The sequence below is a fragment of the Hyperolius riggenbachi genome, chromosome 2 (genome assembly GCF_040937935.1).
Source record: "Hyperolius riggenbachi isolate aHypRig1 chromosome 2, aHypRig1.pri, whole genome shotgun sequence".
NCBI classification, from domain to species: Eukaryota; Metazoa; Chordata; class Amphibia; order Anura; family Hyperoliidae; genus Hyperolius; species Hyperolius riggenbachi.
In genome coordinates, this window is record NC_090647.1 from 65,446,023 (window position 1) to 65,465,417 (window position 19,395).

Here is a 19,395-nt window from a genome sequence, read left to right on the forward strand (position 1 = left end):
TCGACCATCGGATAGATCCCTGTCAGATCTGAGAGGGATCTATTACTGTCGTGCACTAGCCAAAGATCTATAATAGAGTTCATCCCACCTTAGTGACCCCAGCCAATCAGGTGAGCTTTTCACTTTCCAAAACGCCAACCTGTTCCTGGCCTCCTCCAGATATGCAGTCTTGTTCATGGAGGCCCTTCCAAACCTCTCAGCGCAGACCTGGTCCTTGCACTAATGACAGGAAATTACTCCTTAAGATAGCAGTATTGGATGTTGTTGGATTGATGACAGTCTATAATTAAGACAATAGGTTTGCTATTAACTGGATGCCCTGGACGCATTCCTTGTTCACAGAGACAGATAGAAATTAATTCCATGGCTCTGTTCTCTATCCTGTCTTGTAGATCATTTTGGACAAGGGAAAGTGATGACATGCAATTATCATCTCTTTTAGGAAGGCAAGCTGTAATTTGAAGTTGCAGTTAAACGTTAACATTTTCATTTTTAACCACTAGATGTCAATGCAGTTCTTAAAACAGCAAGCAGCTATTGTAGCAAACATGATGTAAGTATTTTCCAAGTAGAGTCAGGCAAGTGCCTATTGCATGCAATGATGAATATATGCAAATTAACCAAATTAACTCCAATGAGTTTTGGCTCACCATGAGCTTGCTGGTTAGTCTGTACCTCTTGGTGTTTCAAGCGCTACTTCATAGAGCCAAATTAATCCATGCCATGCACTGGTGAGTATAAACCAATCCGAAACAGTCTGTATGCATATTGGATTAGTATGGCTCTGCACAAATTAACAAACTTGACACATCATTGCAATCCAGCAGTTCTGGAGGTGTGTTTAGCTTCTAAGGGCAACAATGGTTAATTTGCATATATTCAGCAGTGATGCTCAAGCTCACTCCAACCTGAATTATCGCAAATTCGTTCTGTTCCAAGAAAGCAAACTTTTGTTTTCCATAGAACTTAAGCTAGAGGAGGAGCGCAGATGGGGGACTGAGGTGAGGGAGGGAGTCCACACAGCAGTACATTACAATAGTTTTAACCAGATCGTTCTAACGAGATATTATAAGAGCATGTACTAACATTTTAGTAGTGTCCTGAGTGAGAAAAGGTCGGATGCGAGATATGTTTTTGAGTTGGAGATGACAGGAGCTGGTTAGGGAGTGAGGAATAAATGAGAGAGAAGATCTAAATATTACCCCTAAGCACCGGGCTTTGGGGACTGAAGTTATAGGGGTGTTATATGAGGCAGAGAGGTGGACAAAGACTGTGGGAAAATGATTAGTTCTGGGTTCTACATAGGGGTGGAAGATATACACACACATTGTACAGCATGAGATACAGGAGGGAAAAGAGAGCACTGGTTAATCGGCCTTACAGTCTAATGGGTTAAGGAGTAGGACAATAGGTGAAGGGATACTGTGTATGAGGTGGTCTGCTTCTTCTCCCTGTATTTGTGTAGGTTCCCTCTCAGCACTCCGTTTTCTTTGACAGCACAGGAAAAAAACATACATATACATACATAATAATAATAAATGGAAGGACATTTGACTATGACTTTGGTAGGAATTGATTGTGAGCCCTCTGAGGACAGTCAGTGACATGACTATGTACTGTAAAGTGTAAAGTTTTGCAGATGTCAGTGCTACATAAATACTCAATAATAATAATAATATGGTAGGACAATAGACTATGACATGATTAGAATGTGAGCGCCTCTGAGGACAGTCAGTGACATGACTACATTCTCTGTAAAGTGCTGCAGAAGATGTCAGTGCTATATAAATACATAATAATAATATGGTAGGACATTAGACTATGACTGTGGTAGGATTAGAGTGTGATCTCCTCTGAGGACAGTCAGTGACATGACTATGTACTCTGTAAAGTGCTGCAGAAGATGTCAGTGCTATATAAATGCATAATAATAATATGGTAGGACATTAGACTATGACTGTGGTAGGATTAGAGTGTGATCTCCTCTGAGGACAGTCAGTGACATGACTATGTACTCTGTAAAGTGCTGCAGAAGATGTCAGTGCTATATAAATACATAATAATAATATGGTAGGACATTAGACTATGACTGTGGTAGGATTAGAGTGTGATCTCCTCTGAGGACAGTCAGTGACATGACTATGTACTCTGTAATGTGCTGCAGAAGTTGTCAGTGCTATATAAATACATAATAATAATAATATGGTAGGACATTAGCCTATGGTAGGATTAGATTGTGAGCTCCTCTGAGGACAGTCAGTGACATGACTATGTACTCTGTAATGTGCTGCAGAAGTTTTCAGTGCTATATAAATACATAATAATAATATGGTAGGACATTACACTATGACTATGGTAGGATTAGAGTGTGATCTCCTCTGAGGACAGTTAATGACATGACTATGTACTCTGCAATGTGCTGCCCCCTGAAGTATCTGAGGTCCCTCTGTGTGCTCTGGGTCTTCTCTGTTGTCAGCCCCTGTAACGTCTGTGACTGATCTGTAGTCATCTCAGATATAGAGAAATTGGGTTGAAGCCCAGTTTTCTTTTGACTCTGCAGCTTTCTGAATGTTATCACATGACCATCAGAGCCGTCCCCCTGTCAGGCCTGTTGCACTGCAGATACAACTTACTTTATTGCGCTAATTTGTAGCAGTAGAACTTTTGAACACGCATTACATGATGTGCGCCCGCTGTACAGTAATGAGACTGATCCGAACCTAATGTTGAAAAACAGGTTCCACGCTGCTTGGACATGTTGATTCCTGGAGGAATGCAGTGCACACGTCACTCACGTCTCCCAGTCATCTGTATGCTGTTAACAACTAATGACGTCCTTCTAAGTCTTCTATTTCCATCTTTACAGTGCGTCTGTTAGCGCCGTCACGTTCGGCGGTCTTTACTCATGCCACATGTCGGTCTGAGGGACGTGAACTTTAATCCTTTTAGCAAGTGAATACAAAGGAAACTGCGCTCTCCATCAGCAAGCCTGACGCTCCAAACTCTCAAGTCTGTTCTGATGAATTCAAGGAGTTACTCCATTAGAACTCGATGTATATTATAGTGCAAAGTAATCGAAAAGTATTTGTAATGAGACCGACCAGAATATACTGAGACTGTGGAGCAGCAATAAAAGTTAGCTGAACTGTCGTGGGTCTTTCTAAGCCACTTAAAGGGAACCTGAAGTGAAAATAAACGTATGAGATAATGATTTGTATGTGTAGTTCAGCTAAGAAATAGAATATTAGTAGCAAAAGAGTCGCAAATTGTTTCCAGTACAGGAAGAGTTAAGAGACACTGTAAAGTCAAACAGTCCGCTGGGGGGTACTTACCTCGGGATAGGGAAGCCTCTGGATCCTATCAAGTGGCAGCGATGCCCTTCCCCGCCCCCCCCCCCCCCCCCTCTATCAACTACAGCCGGCAAGGAAAGCGTAGCGTCTGCAATATTTACCTTCCCCGGCTCCAGCGCAGGCGTAGTAGTGGCTCCCTAATGGGCTCAGACGGAAATAGCCGATCCCGATCAGGTCCATTCTCTTAGATCGGGGTCAGCTATTTCCGCCTGACCCCGAGTGTAGGCCGCTACTGCGCCTGTGCTGGAGCCGGGAAGGGGAATGTTTACATGCCCGCCGTTCAGAGAGCTCTAGCGCTTCCATCATGGGAAGGAGAAGGACAGGGGAAGCCTCAGTAGGATCCATAGGCTTCCCCCTCCCGTGGTAAGTACCCACCAGGGGACGTTTTTAACTTGAACAGATTCTCTTTATGAAACTTCAATTGTTATCTATGCAAAAGAGCTTCTCTGAGCTCTTCGACTCAACTTGGGTTGGCTACAGTGCTGTTTTCCGAAGCACTTATACATCAAAGAAACAGCTAAAAACAGATAAGGTTCTACTGCATGGAAGTTCAAAGGGTCATTATCTCTGCTCTGTTTCATAGTTTGAAATACAGAGTATGGTTTGTAAATGGCATATATGACAGAATGATGCAATGTTATATAAAAAAGAAAGCTATATAAGTGAAAATAAAAACATAAGACTCTTTTCTTTGCTATTAATGTTCTATTAATCATCCATACTACACATTCAATTCATTATATCATAAGATTTTTGTGCTTCACTGTCACTTTAAAGGAATACTGTGCAGGTTATAAAATCATAATTGGTACTTACCTGGGGCTTCTTCCAGGCCACGAGGTCCCCTGGCGGTTTCCTGGCTCCTCTCCTGTTCCCACTGGCGGCTTAGTTAATTGCCAATTTCTGCCTGAAGTCACCAGTACAGGTGGCCAGCGTGAGAATCCTGTGCATGCGCGGTTCTCTAACTCTGAACCGCTCATGCACAGGACTCTCACGCTGGCTGTCGTGATGACGTGTAACGTGCACGGTGGGGACTCGTACTGGTGACTTCAGACGGAAGTTGCCAATTAACGGAGCTGCCAGTGGGACCAGGAGATCGCTGGAGGAAGCCCCAGGTAAGTACCAATTGTGATTTTATAATCTGCTAACTATCCCTTTAAGATTTTCATCTCCCAAGCCCTGTAGCTGCTAAAATTTAATGAAACTTATCTGATCCTGGATGCCATTAGAAGGCGCTGTTTCAAGTTTTGGAGACAGGCTTTGTATTTGGCTGAATAACTAGCCTAATTTGCTGTCTTTCAGCAGCACCTTCAAGTAGTGGCCAGAATAAGATACTGTACTGTTATGCATGACCTAAGCACAGGTAATGATTTTTAGGTTAACACTGTTTTCCTTCACATAACATGCATTACATCCACTCAAACAATGTTAAATGCTTCCAATTTTATAGTGAACTTATGTCCAACTCTTTATGGCATAAAGGGCTTGATTCACAAAGACAAATAGCATGCCTTATCAGAGTTAACATGCCTTATCAGCGTTAACACACCTTATCATAGTTACCACGTCTTATCTGAGTTAACACGCCTTATCAGAGTAGCATTGCGAGCGCTAAGAACTTATGCCTGCTAATTGCCAATGACAAGAGAGAGATCCACTCTATGCTACTCTGATAAGGCATGTTAAGTCTGATAAGGCGTGTTAACGCTGATAAGGCATGCTATTTGTCTTAGTGAATCAAGCCCGAAGCCTGGTACACACGCTAGTTATATACTAGACATAGGTCCCCTGGCTCTTTATATTGCCATTGCCGGCGACAGAGGCTGACAGCTGAAACTAAACTGGGGTGAGGTGGCTGATTAGATAAGCTGCTGCTGAAACCTGATCTGTATAGCTCATGAGGGAAAAAAAAAGAGGAAGGGGTTTATGCACTAAACTGCAATAATATTACTGTGCGCAGACAGCACGTGGCAATATTATCACTACTACCAGCAGCAGTGTACTGCAAGTTACACTGTTAGTAGGACCCATAGTACTTCAGTAGCGTGAGCATTGCTAAGGAAACCTGTGGTGTTGCTAACGGTAGCCTAGCTATAGCTAAGACCCAGGCCTTGACTGTAAATTGTGCACACCCCTTCCTCCTTCACTAAGCTGCTCCCATTGGTCAACAGTCTCTAGACCAGTGCCCACTAATCCTGTCATCAATATCACATGACTACGGGGAGGGAAGGGTGGGCACAATTCATAGACACAGGTTCAAGTTAAAGTGAACTTCCAGACTAAAAATCTACTCAGCAGCACTGAAAAGGCTTGGTGTTTCTTTAACAGTTTCACAGCATCAGAACTCTTGTTTTTCTTACCCAAGCCTTATTTTTACCTGCACAGAAGCTAAGCTCCGCCCCATCAAAGAAAACTGCCCAGGCTTTTTTCCCCTGATGCTGTGCAAAGCATGATGGGATTTCCTATGTTGTTGTTCATGTTGCCTAGCAACTGGGAGGGGTGATCAGTACACAGGACAGTTGGAACTGTGTCTCATGCTCCGTCACCTCCTTTCAACCAAAAAGAGGACTTCCCCCATGAAATCACAAACCTTTGCCTGTTCTTTTAAAACAGGGTGGGTAAGATATTATATTACCTATTTTAATTAACATAACTATTATAACTTAATGACAGTATGTTTGTTTAGGCTTAAGTTCCTCTTTAAGGTTAAAGAACGCAATCTGATTGGAGAGAGATCGGTTGGCTGCCCATACACCACAGGCCAATTCCCAATCAACTTCAGCATGAAATCTCTTGGGAATCGGCCTCGTGATGCTGCATCCGTTGCCTTGCTGTGCTCCCCCCCCCCTGGTGCTCCCTACGTTAATACTTTACCTGTCGGTGTCCTCCGCTGGCTCCGTGCTCCTTCCACATACACGCACCCCACGTGGTTACCGGCATAACGTGGGCGCGTGTGTGATCCATCGCTCGTCCCGATATCGCATGCCCTTAACACCACATACCCGATTGAGCATGACGTCCCGACATCTTGCAGCACGTCTGATCGATGTATGCAACCAATTTCGCCCCGGCACAAATTTTCAGCAGATTCGATTATGATAATCAAATCTGATCGTCGATCGCCCGCCAAGTCACCTGATGTATGGCTACCTTAAATGTTCTCACGTATCGTATGCTTTTATATAATAGGGGAAATAGAAATAATTCCTTTAGTGTTGATGTGTCGGCAGTACATCTACTGCCTGTATGGTTATTAGGTAGTGATGAGGGGGTTAAAATTCTAAATGAATGAGGAGTAAATCCTTTAATTGTGGTAATTAGATACTGTAACAGTAACAGCAATAAATACTGCTGACTGGACTGCAGATACATTGTATTGTTCTCTCAGCAGTTGTTGCATGTATACCATTACTCACTGGGGAATGCCTCACAGTTTTTAGAAGCTAACCAGAAACTAGAAATCCTGGTGTTTAGCTATGTCACACTGCAGTACAAAGAGAGCAGGGACAAGGTTCCAGCACAGAGGCGAGGTTTCCACTGCATGCCCCCCCCCCCCCCCCCAAATTGTGCCTGTCCCAGTATAGGAAGCCTGAAGTTCCCTCAGTGTTATGCATGCTCCCCTCAGTATTGGGGGAAGCCAGATGTGCCCCCCCCCCCAGTATAGTTCGCCAGAAGTTCCCCAGTATTAGTCATGCTCCCCCAGTATAGTAAAGGTCAGAAAAGCGCTCAGAAAGCACTCACAGTGTGATTCTAGCTTTTTTTTTCCACTTTACAGTGGAGGTCCCCTTTATGTACTGATACATAAGAGTGTTTAAAGAGTAACTGTCAGGCTGCAAAAGCTAATTTAAACCTCTATTCTCCTGTGTTAAACAGTTTAGAAGGAAGCCAAAAAGGCAATACTGAAGTTAAAAATCTCTCTTACTTTTAATGTGTGCTTATCAGCAAAGCTGTTAGACCCAAGCTCTCAAAAGGACGACAGGCCGCATACCATACTGCAAAGCATTCTGGGGCTGCTTGGGTCCTCCCCTCCAGGCTCATGTTACAACAGAGTAGCAGTGAAAAATCTCCAGGCAGAGTACACTGCAGGAGTCCGCTATTGTTCCTAGCCACATGGCTAATCAATATTCACTGCACAGTAGTGTTATTCATTACGGATCTTTTGTGTGAGTGAATCATCAGGAAGCAGGGAGGACATGAGGACACAATTGGCTTCATAGGAGACAGACAAACATGGTACCTGCCATGAGCTGTCAGGAGCATCATTCTCTGCAAATACTATATAAAAATTCTGTGAAATCCAAACGTGGACAGTGAAATGCATATGTAATGTAAGTACAGCCAATCTTTAGCTACTGATAAATGTGTTTTTTTTCTCTGAGACCCTATACCTAACAGCTCCTCTTTAAGAGGTTTTAAAATGAGGCTCCATTCAGTAATGTAGTATGGTTGCATTACTCATTTTAGTTCTGATTGCAAATACTGGCATGTGCCTCATGCTGTTTCCACAAATAAATTACTCATTGCTTATACTCAGCACGTGCTGAAATGTTGATAAGATCAGCAAAGACATAATAAGCAGTGCTAATGCTGGGTACACACAATGCAATTTCCTGCCCAATCGATGCGTAATCGGACGTTAAGTTGCATCCTGTGTACATGTCCAAAGTGCACCCGATCGATTTTCCAATTGTAAGTGCCCAAAATCGGTCACTTTATCGATCGGGAGCAGATCGGACAAGTCGAAAATAATCGCTCGATTCCCATTGATCGGGCGGGAAATTGCATCGTATGTACGCAGCATTACACATGAGCAAAAAATCTATGAAGCAGATTATGTATTCGTTTTTTTCAAAGTAATAACCGTGGCGCCCCAAGTAAAAAATCAGTGCAGTGCTGCTGTGTGAGGACGAATCCTGGCATCCAAACAGTCAGTAATATAGAATAAACACAGCGCACATGTACTCTTCTCGATAGTCGATATGCTTCTCCACTCCTCCACCTGTATGCACTCAAAGTGCAAATAAAGCAAACAGGGAGGCTTTTAGTGGAATATACACAAGTTTTATTGCTGGATAAAAGGTACAGAGAGGCAACCCGAGGATAGGCACTTACTTTAAAGAGAACCCGAGGTGGGTTTGAAGAATATTATCTGCATACAGAGGCTGGATCTGCCTATACAGCCCAGCCTCTGTTGCTATCCCAACCCCCCCTACGGTCCTTCTGCACTCTGCAATCCCTCATAAATCACAGCCACGCTGCTGACAAACAGCTTGTCAGAGCTGGCTGTGTTTATCTCTATAGTGTCAGTCTTCTGCTCTCCCCGCCTCCTGCAGAACTCCGGTCCCCGCCTGCATCCCTTCCCTCCCTGCTGATTGGAGGGAAGGGATGGGGGCAGGGACCAGAGCTATGCAGGAGGAGAGGGAGCAGCTGAGACTGACACTACAGATGTAAACACAGCCTCACAGCACGGCTGTGATTTATGGGGGATTGCAGAGTGCAGGGGGACCTTAGGGGGGTTTGGGATAGCAACAGTGGCTGGGCTGTATAGGTAGATCCAGCCTCTGTATGCAGATAACATTCTTTAAACACACCTCGGGTTCTCTTTAAGAGGGTCCTAATCCACTTAGGACCCTCCCTGGCTGGTAACGCTTCCCACCTGATGTGGTACTATGGCCCCTCTACTCGAACCTGTATCTTTGTTGCCCGCTCCTGTTCCGACTAGTTTCGGCTACTGCCGTCTTAAGGGGATCTGAACACTGCAGTTAATTTACTATCAATATAAGTACAGAATACCAACTATTACAGTATATGATTTTGAATATTATTTTTATTATTAATATTAGTCCATAGACAAGTCAGTTGTACATACTGAAGCTGACATACCAGTATTATAAAATGGGGCTAAAATGAGTAATATTATTATTATGTAGTATTTATATAGCTCCAACATCTTCCACAGTGCTGTGCAGAGCATACTGTATTGTCACTTAAAGTGGACCCAAATTAAAAATACAAGATTTCAGAAATAAAATCTATTTTCTAAATTATAATAATAAATAGCAGCCTTTTTTCAGCTGCATGATGACAAATATAAAATATTTTACATTTATAGGAAGAACCCCTCCCCTCCTTTCATATTGCCGGGACAGAATCCGACAGACTGGTGGAGTAGGAGGTGTCTGGCAAAGGAGGAATTGCTAATGGCTGCCCCCAGTATAACCCTAGTTATGAAAAGAGAAGGGTGAAAAGCATGCACTGAAATGATCATAGGCTTGAAGGAGTGTTTATTTATCTTTGTATGTGTCAGAGTGGTGCTACTAAGTATTTTGAATTAAAAAAAATGTTTGGTTTGGGTCCGCTTTAACTGTCCCTCAGAGGAGCTCACAATCTAACCCTTACCATAGCCATATGTCTATGTACCGTATGTATCATGTAGTGTATGTATTAAAGTCTAGGGCCAATTTAGGGTGATTTAAGCCTATGACCTTATCTGTATGTTTTTGGGATGTGGGAGGAAACCCAGGCAGACACGGGGAGAACATATAACATGTAGATAGTTTCCTGGCTAGGATTTGAACCGGAGACCCAGAGCAGCAAGATGAGAGTGCTAACCACTACACCAACATGGTAGAAGTATATTGCATCAGAGGCCCTCTAGGCCTTTAGTTTTTTAGGCCTATTTAAAGTGACCCTGTAGTGACAGTGATATGGAGGCTACCATATTTAGCACCTTTTTAAACAAGCTATATCTTGTGCCTTAAATAGTTTAGGCCACTGACCCAGACAAAGTATATAGGTCATGTGCACTGAAGTCTGACCACACTAATCGCATGCCCGATTCATGTTTGTGAATCAGACACTGCTGAAGTCAAAAAGATTAGCAGCACATTATTTAAAACAAAATAAACATGGAAGCTTCTATATCCCTGTCACCTCAAGTAGAAGTACGCTAACACACAGAGACTTCCTGTGACCTCCTGGAGACCACCATTGCCACACATGGACCTCCTGAATATATCCAACAAGAGCTAGACGGATAGGTTATTGTGGTCACGCTCCCCACTGTGTATGAGCTCAGCCGCTCGTCCATGATGCATGCATGTCTGTGCTTGTGCGGGAGCTGATGCACAGCAGGTAGTGCAGATGTGAACTTCAAGAGGGACCCGGCACCAGAGGTGGTCTCAAATAGGACATGGGAAAACCTTTGGAGGATCCAGAGGCTTCTCTCTTTATAGGCAAGTATCTCATTTTTCTCCTTTGGTTTTCCTCGGGTTTGCTTCAAAGGCCAGTTCACAAGAACAGCGCATCCTGGCACGAATCATTCCCGTCAACCACTGGTGAGCTCATTTTACGTTGGTATTTTGTTGGTGTTTATCGTACCAACTGATCCCTGTTTGGGTGAGTAGATCAGCCAAGTCACCGCCTGTCAGATATTTACATTTTTAACCTCACGCTAGACAACCACACCTATGTTTGCATTGATTGTCAGGGTAGGCGGCGGCAGTTGATCAGCAGCTGATTTGCTAAAGAAGCATCAGTTAATTGCACACTTGAACCATGCATGTCAATTGGCCTTTAAAGAAGGCTTAGCTTTACATTGTTTTGCTTGAAAAATTACTTGAACAGAATGTACCTGCCCATGAATTTAGCCCAGTGTGATGAAAAATCAAATGCCTCACAGCCCAATACTGGAATAACTACGTGATCACAGGCTTCAAACACCTGAGGAAGGCTCCACCCAAAACGTCAAATAGTAGTTGTTTTTGTTTTTTGCAGAACTGTGAGCGCTATTTTCATCTATTATGTTACAGAATTTCCCAGTTTGTGATGTACATGTTAGAAATTTCAGTGATCACATTCTCTTCCCATAATTCAGCTGAAGTTTGTTTGCTTTACCTGAAATAAGCTAGTGATATAGGAAACCTTGACTAATTCTTCTAAACGTCTTTTCTTTTTCAGAATTTTTACCAGGAAGTGGAACAATTAGCCCATTCTGAAAGTCTGTCAAGTTTGGATAGCCTAGAAGAGGAACCAAATGCTGCAAATGAGCCAAGCTATACCGCACTAGAGTTTCCAGAAGACACTTTGCACAAAGCGCTATCGCAAATCTCCTCGCCGAATGGTGGAAGTGACTACATCAGTGAAAATAAAAGTGGATCAAACTGTCGAAAAAGCTCTCCTGAGTTTCTTCAGTTCATACCTGATGAAATTATTGAACAAAACTCACCAGCTGGAGAGAAGGAGATGTACAGAGATGGGGCAAAGCATGCAGGGATAGATACCCTGACACAAAATGGTTCCACCTATGCTGTGTTTTCATCAAGTCAAGGAGTGACTCAGTTTTCACCTGTACCTTCACCAGAGCACAAGCCGATCTTTTCTGACTTGAATTATAGAGAAAGTGCACCTGGTACTTTTGTGGTTAGGCCAACTAAAGCTTGGGCCACTCCTGACCAAACCTCAAGAGAAACCATCCATAGCCTGATACCACAGGACAGCAAAGACATGCCACAGAGCTCTGGGGTACCTATAAAGCCGACGATGGCTCAGCCCTCGGCAACCCCAATAGTTGTTCCTTTTCCTGGACGTTCTGCCAGTAACTGCCAAACCAACAGTGACTTAAAACCAAATAAATATACACCTGAAGTTCATTCAATAAATTCAGGTCCTGAGAGCAATGGAATGTCGAATGCCTATAAACCACACTTAGTCACAGAGAAAAGTGACCACAATAAAACTGAGAAAAGTGACCACAATAAAATTGTAAATGGGAAACATGAGAATGTTTTTCATGGTAACGTCTCTCCCCCAAATATGGTCCCTAAAATGGATTCTGGTTTCACCCAGTTTCAAAAGGATCAGCTGAATGGACGTACTTATTCACAGGATGACCAGGATGCTGTATTGACCACATTTTACATCAAGGCACGAGTTAACAGCGCGGGCAAAGATGGACACAGCTTGTTGAAAAGCATTTTAAAGAAAGGGTCTAAGTATGAAAGGGGCTGTAACAGGGTGTTGGGTATTGGCAAAATACTTCAGCTAGGGGAGAAAGCCTCCACTGGTATTAGGGACAGTGTAGAACTGGTTAAGGAAAGGGAAAATAAGAAAAATAAAAAACTAAGATGGTTAGATGAAACTGACAAAACAACGGACAACAAAGAGGCATTGAACATGAGCAGGAACTCACAAGCTACCCAGAAGCCTCCAGTGGAGTCCTCCACTACAGGGAACCTTATGGAACATGTTGTTGTCCCAACTGTTTCTCTTAATGAGCAAGTAGCATCGGCTACTGGGACTCCAAGCTCTGTCTACTCTACTGGATACCATTTCACCAAACAGGCCTGGACAACAGCTAAGGGAGAGGAAGATAAGTATGTAGGACACAACCAGGCTGTTAGAAATCCACCAAAAGCAAAGACAAGGGTAGTGAGGCGTCCAAAATCGGCTAAAGCACAGTCCGCTGTTGCTTATCGACATAGAAGGGGTGTCATAATAAGGCCTCAGTCTGCTACAGAAGCAGGTAAGATTGCAAAGACTCAGGCCAAGGCGATGGTTCCTCATCCACCACCCAAGCTTACATCAGACTACAATAGCAGTGAGACAACCACAGAAGCCAAGAGTCAGTCTGTGAATACGTCTCCATCCCAGGTCAATAATTCAAAGAGTTCTTTGTCCCCTAATTATATTTTAACAAGGGACACAGTACCCTCTCAAACGATATCCCGTTCTTCAGGTAATATGATTGCTCCTCAGCATGTGGAGAACAGTACAAAGACCATCCTGACTATGAACAGTGAACGGGTGCAAGCTATACAGGAAAGCTTACCTGCATCGGGGAAACGGCACCCTGTGTATGGCGAGAATGGACTGCGCCTGGACCACACTCCCACCGATGAGGAGATTGCTCTCTTGTGGCAAGGAGTACGAAGTGCCTTAACTCATAAAAACTCTGCGCCAGGTAAGTCTCTTCCGATGCTGGATGTCTTATGCTATCTACACATGGATATTGGCGTTTGTATACATTTTATCTTGATTTAGGAGCCAGAAGGAGGCTCTATCTACAGGAACATTGCAGGAGTGATCCCTGTGGTCTGTCCAATTATCTGTGCGAGATCTCGCAGTGTGTATGGTGGTGTGGATGCGCTGTGAGATTTTCGCAGGATATTTTGCTAGACAGCTAAGGTTGGGTTTTCTAATGTTTGCTAGGGACATCTTTGACCATTTTTTTACTGTGAATTTTATTCATTTTAATGATTTTATTCTAATAAAGCTAATAATTTCTCTTTGCATAGTGTGCCGGAGTCCATGTATTTATATATTTCTCCTATTTTAGTAAGACTGTGGCTGTTTGCTTAATATCTCTCCTAGCAGCCTAATCACATTATTTGTACTACAGAGGAGCGCTGCAATTGTCTGATTTTACAAAGTCTCTTTCGATGCTGGAAACTGACAACTCTTACTTTGACTTAAAGGGAACCTGAAGTGAGAAGTATATGGAGGCTGCCAAATGTATTCCTTTTTAAACAATACCAATTGCCTGGCAGCCCTGCTGGTCTGTTTGGCTGCAGTAGTGTCTGAATCTCATCAGAAACAAGCATGCAGCTAATTTTGTCAGATTTGACAAAAAATGTCAGAAACACCTGATCTGCTGCATGCTTGTTCAGGGGCTATGGCTAAAAGTATTAGAGGCAGAGGATCAGTAGGACAGCCAGGCAACTGGTAGTGCTTAAAAGGAAATAAATGTGGCAGCCTCCGTATTCTTCGCACTTCAGGTATTCTTTAAAGGGACTCCGAGCAGTGCCTGTGGGTATGCCTTTAAGCATACCCACAACTAATTAATTATATCCTCACACCTACCAGCATGATGTTTGTAATTATATCCCCCTGGGTTCCTTGTATTTAATTGCATTGAGCTGAATGGAGCTGCCGACTTTGGGGAAAAGTCGTCCTGTGTAATAAAATGCTGGACTCCAAAAAGTGCATGGAAAGATGCATATCATTTTGAAGCTCTCTTTCTCCTCTTTCCAATGATATATAAACCGCAGCCCTACTCCTTTTAGTTTTCGCTATTTTTGTGAAATTGTCACGATTTCGATCGCGAAAATAGCGAAAACTAAAAGACGTAGGGTGGCGGTTTATATATCATTGGAAAGAGGAGAAAGAGAGCTTCAAAATGATATGCATCTTTCCATAGTTTCTGCACTGCTCGGAGTCCCTTTAACCTGTCAATATGTCCCAAGTTAAGATTGTAAGCTTTTGCCAGCTAATAACAGGCAATTTTTTAAAAAATATCCAACCCAGATTGTTAGGTCCACTTGCATTCTCCAGTTTAATAACCAATATATCCATCCTTTGATATTCCCAAACAAATGTACCCTTCTATACAAACCTGCTGAACATCAGGAGTCCTTTCTCAAGGCTATGAGCCGAACTGATCCTGCTTTGAGTACATCTGAAGTTTACAAAAATAGGGCGACATATTCACTGCTTATTTTCTGCTCAATGATAGTTACATGGTAGTTACATAGTTTGGTTGCAAAAAGACATTTGTCCATCAAGTCCAACCAGAAAAAAAATGAATAAATAAAACACCATCCTGAACCTGCACATATCCCATTTGATCCAGGGGAAGGCAAAAAACCTTACAAGGCCTGGGCCAATAAGCCTTAGAGGAATCATCAGCCGTTTTAAGACCTGACCCCCAATTTTAAAGTGAACCTCCGGACTAAAAATCTACTCAGCAGAACTGAAAAGGCTTGGTGTTTCTTTAACCATTTCACAGCATCAGAACTTTGTTTTTCTTACCAAAGCCTCATTTTTAGCTGCATTTTTAGCTAAGCTCCACCCCATCAAAGAAAACTGTCCGGGCATTTTTCCCCTGATGCTGTGCAAAGCATGATGGGATTTCTGATGTTGTTGTTCTCATTGCCTAGCAACTGGAAGGGTTGATCAGGACAGTTGGAACTGTGTCTCATGCTCCCTGCCACCTCCTTTCAACCAAAAAGATGGCTGCCCTCATGAAATCACAAACCTTTTCCTGTTCTTTTAAAACAGGGTGGGTAAGACATTAGATTATCTATCTATTTTAATTAACATAACTAATGTAACTTAATGACAGTATGTTTGTTTAGGCTGAAGTTCCTCTTTAAGCCTAGCCTTAATTTTGTACCCTTCTTTGCACCTAAAGCTAAGTCAACACGGTTTAATAGACTCCCAAATCTGACCCAATTCTTAATTGGAAATCGTTTGGTTAATAGTGACTGATGTTAGCACAGCGTTTCCCCCGATCTCATTGAGTTCAACAGAAATACGATCGAGACTCGACTGAGCAAATGAGTTGTAACGCTGGATGTAGTACAACCATGTGCAAAAGTCAAGTCTCCCCAATTCGTTTCAGAATGATTTTCCGCTGTGCCCAATAATCATTTTGATTAATAAGCCGTCTGAAGGCAGATTCACTGTTAGCTAGGGTTAATGATTGATCACTAGCAGATCCAACCAAAGTCCTCAAATTGGTGAGAATAAATTGATGCATGTATAGTCCTCTTGAATTTAACTGGAGCCAAACCTGTCCTAGGCTGACCCCAGCACTCCCCAAGATTGCAACTTCCCCAGAGACGTTTCCCTCATTTCTAACCTTATAGACTATCCTTATTTATTGCCAGTGCTTCTCTGTTTTGAACTCTTTATTGATTTCATTACTAGTACCCCTCATTAACCTCCTGAGCGTTACGCCGCTCAGGAGGTTTTGTTACTTTTTGCCCGATATTTTAATAAATGTGACAAATGGCTATAAACCCTCTAGCTAGCACTAGGCTAGCTAGAAGAAGTCTCTGGCACCCCTGATCCCCGCCGCTCCCCCGTTTATACGTTACCCAGCCTGGATCCAGTGATTGGCGCAGCCTCCCCGCACAGCTCCGGTCTACACTATGGGGAGGATCGCAGATGACGTCATGCGCAACCCCGATCCTCCCCATAGAGAGACCGGAGCTGTGCCAGGAGGCTGCGTTATCGCTGGAGGGTGCCGGAAACTCTTACTAGCTAGCCTAGTGCTAGCTAGAGGATTTACAGCCATTTGTCACATTTATTTATTTATGGGGGACTCCTGGGGCCACAGAGCGGTATGCCCGACACAGTGTCAGGCATACCGCTAAGGAGGTTAATAACAGTAAATGTTAGCTGCAGCTGATGTTAGTCGATGTGAATTTGTATGCAATGTATGAAATTTATGCTGCAAGCGATGTCTTCTTGCGCATGAGAAAATGCAGATGTAATTTTGCACATTTTAGCAGAAGTGTGATTCTCCATTGACTTTCATTAGCTGTACGACAAACACGTTTTCACACCTTCACCATTCGCATGTGAATATTCAGTAAGTGTGAACCCTGCCTTAAAAAAACACATGTGAAAAAAAGCATTTCGCACGGTAACACTCGGTAATGAAAGTCTACGGGGCCTTTCATACCTTTGCGTTGTGATGCACTGCGGCGGAAGTGTCTATTTGACGCTCGGCTGCTGCTAGTGCACCTGTCTGTTGTCGGGCGTCTTCAGCAGTGTCGTGCCTCAAATCAGAAGTCATGTCAGTCTATGGCGGCGCAGATATTTTAAAGCAGCCGCTGCAAGTCTTTGCGTCATGCATGCGCAGAAGCTTATTTTGACCGCGCAATTTGTCCACACTTCTGCGCAGTTCGTCTTTTAGGCCACCGGAAGTGAGCACTAGAGACCCTCATTTCCTGCTTGGCCTGCTGCCTGAAGGCTGTTTTTGATGCTGCGGTGTAATGTGACCCTCACATCATGCTGCAAAAAAAAAAAAAAACTAATGCCCAGTGTGACGCGAGCCTCATTTTTTTGCATAAAGTGTGAACCCTGCTTCAGGCTTTTCTCACGCTGTCTTCTGTGTTTCAGGCGATGTCCGGCCTGGTGACCTCCCCTCTAATGTGCAGCAGACGAGGCCTAACTTGTCTCACGTAATCATCGACGGCGGAACACTGAGCAACTGGAGATCTCTCTCTAGAATAAATGGGTTCTCTTCTCCCTTTGTTAACGGTAAGATTCCATACATTACGGTGCAGAGATGGCCAGAGAGGGGCTCATCAATTTTAGTTAATGCAAATTTTATGTTAATGTTCCGAAAATGCGTGCAGCTTAGAACTGGACCAATGAAAATCAGCTGTTGTAAATCACTTTACTCCCCTGTCTTTTTGGACTGTGTTAAATAATATACATTTCTCTATCAATTGCCTGTACATTTAATGTGGGAGTTGGGACAGGACTAAAAGCACCAATGGGGCCCTGGGCTACAAAGACATGGGTCCCCCGTAAATCCCTTTCCCCCTGTAAGTGGCATTAGACTCCTTTGCTTCTGCCTGTTTTTTTCTTTCAAGACTTTAATTCAGTCCTCAGTGAATATGAGCTGGCAGCCATGGAGAGAAATCATGACTTGAGTATGAATTGTTGGTTTTTCTCATTTCTTATTAGGTTATGTCACCCTTCCGAGAAGGAGGCACATTGTAGACAGCAACGAGAGTAAACGCAAGGCTTTGCTAGAACAGAGGAAGGGCAGGCCGGGATCAGCGGGCGTGAGGCCTGCACTCACACAGGTAACGCACATCCAGGTTACGGAATCCACTAGAATAGTAACACAGATAGTGCCACACATGTATAAAGTCTACCAGAACTGTGAAAGACCTACATGTTCTCCTCTGAGCCAGAACTAAATTTGTACCTTTTGAACTGCCTCTCTCCTTCTTGTGTAAACAGTGTTACCTCAGAGATGCTATAGACTCTAACACACGTCCAACATAAAGCACAACCAAGCACACAACATGACCAACCGCACAACAAGTTGTTTACAAGACAAGTACATACACACGCCAACCATCTAAACAATCAAATCACTTAAAGAGACTCTGAAGTCTCCTAAAAATGAGGCGTTTACTTTAAAAACCTCTTTAACATAATTGCCCCTTCTAAAACGACGCATCCCCACAGATGAAAACATACCAATATGCAGTACAATTTAGATATTCACTGGGAATTAGTAGTCTGATATCTGGTGCTTTCTTAAGATTTACCGTGATCTGATGATCTACATGAATTCATTGTTATCTAGTACTCACTGGAACTTCACTGATATGTGATGCTCTGTGGAAATTCAGAGATTTGATGATCTGTGGAAATTCACTGAGGTCTAATGCTCTGTGGATATTCATTGAGATCTGATGCTCTGTGGAGATTCATTGAGATCTGATGCTCTGTGGTGATTCACTGAGATCTGATCACTCTGTGAAGATTCACTGATATCTGATGCTTTGTGGAGATTCACCGAGATCTGATGCTCTGTGGAGATTCACTGAGATCTGATGCTCTGTGGTGATTCACTGATATATGATTATCTGTGGAGATTCACTGAGATCTGATGTTCTGTGGAGATTCACTTAGATCTGATGCTCTGTGGAGATTCACTGAGATCTGATGCTCTGTGGAGATTCATTGAGATCTGATGCTCTGTGGAGATTCATTGAGATCTGATGCTCGGTGGAGATTCATTGAGATCTGATGCTCTGTGGAGATTCATTGAGATCTGATGCTCTGTGGAGATTCATTGAGATCTGATGCTCTGTGGAGATTCATTAAGATCTGGTGCTCTGTGGAGATTCACTGAGATCTGATGCTCTGTGGAGATTCATTGATCTGATGCTCTGTGGAGATTCATTGAGATCTGGTGCTTTGTGGAGAGTCACTGAGATCTTGTGTGTTGTGAAGATTTGGTGAGATCTGATGCTCTGTGGAGATTTGGTGAGATCCGATGCTCTTCAAAGACTGTGAAATGTGATGCTGCGCATCGATTTGAACTGCAGTTTACATCCGTGCCAGTAGAATATTGCTTCTCAAGAAACATTTTGATATAACTTTTTTTTCAATTTTATAACGTACAGAACAAGAAAGACAAGAGTATAAAAGAAAAAAACGCTGTAAACGTCATTGTATTTGGTTCTTATTACACATGAGACACTTGCAGTACAAGTCTGTGGTAGATTTT

General features: G+C 43.1%; 1 protein-coding gene across 1 annotated transcript in view; it reads left to right on the top strand.

Moving 5' to 3' along the window:
• The window catches only part of CEP126 (centrosomal protein 126), a 105,741-nt gene that overhangs the window by 65,286 nt on the left and 21,060 nt on the right, over nt 1-19,395 (top strand). The window contains exons 7-9 of the mRNA XM_068266853.1: nt 11,310-13,311; nt 17,259-17,399; nt 17,832-17,953. Coding sequence (XP_068122954.1) covers nt 11,310-13,311; nt 17,259-17,399; nt 17,832-17,953 — 2,265 coding nt within the window. The remainder of the gene's footprint in view (nt 1-11,309; nt 13,312-17,258; nt 17,400-17,831; nt 17,954-19,395) is intronic.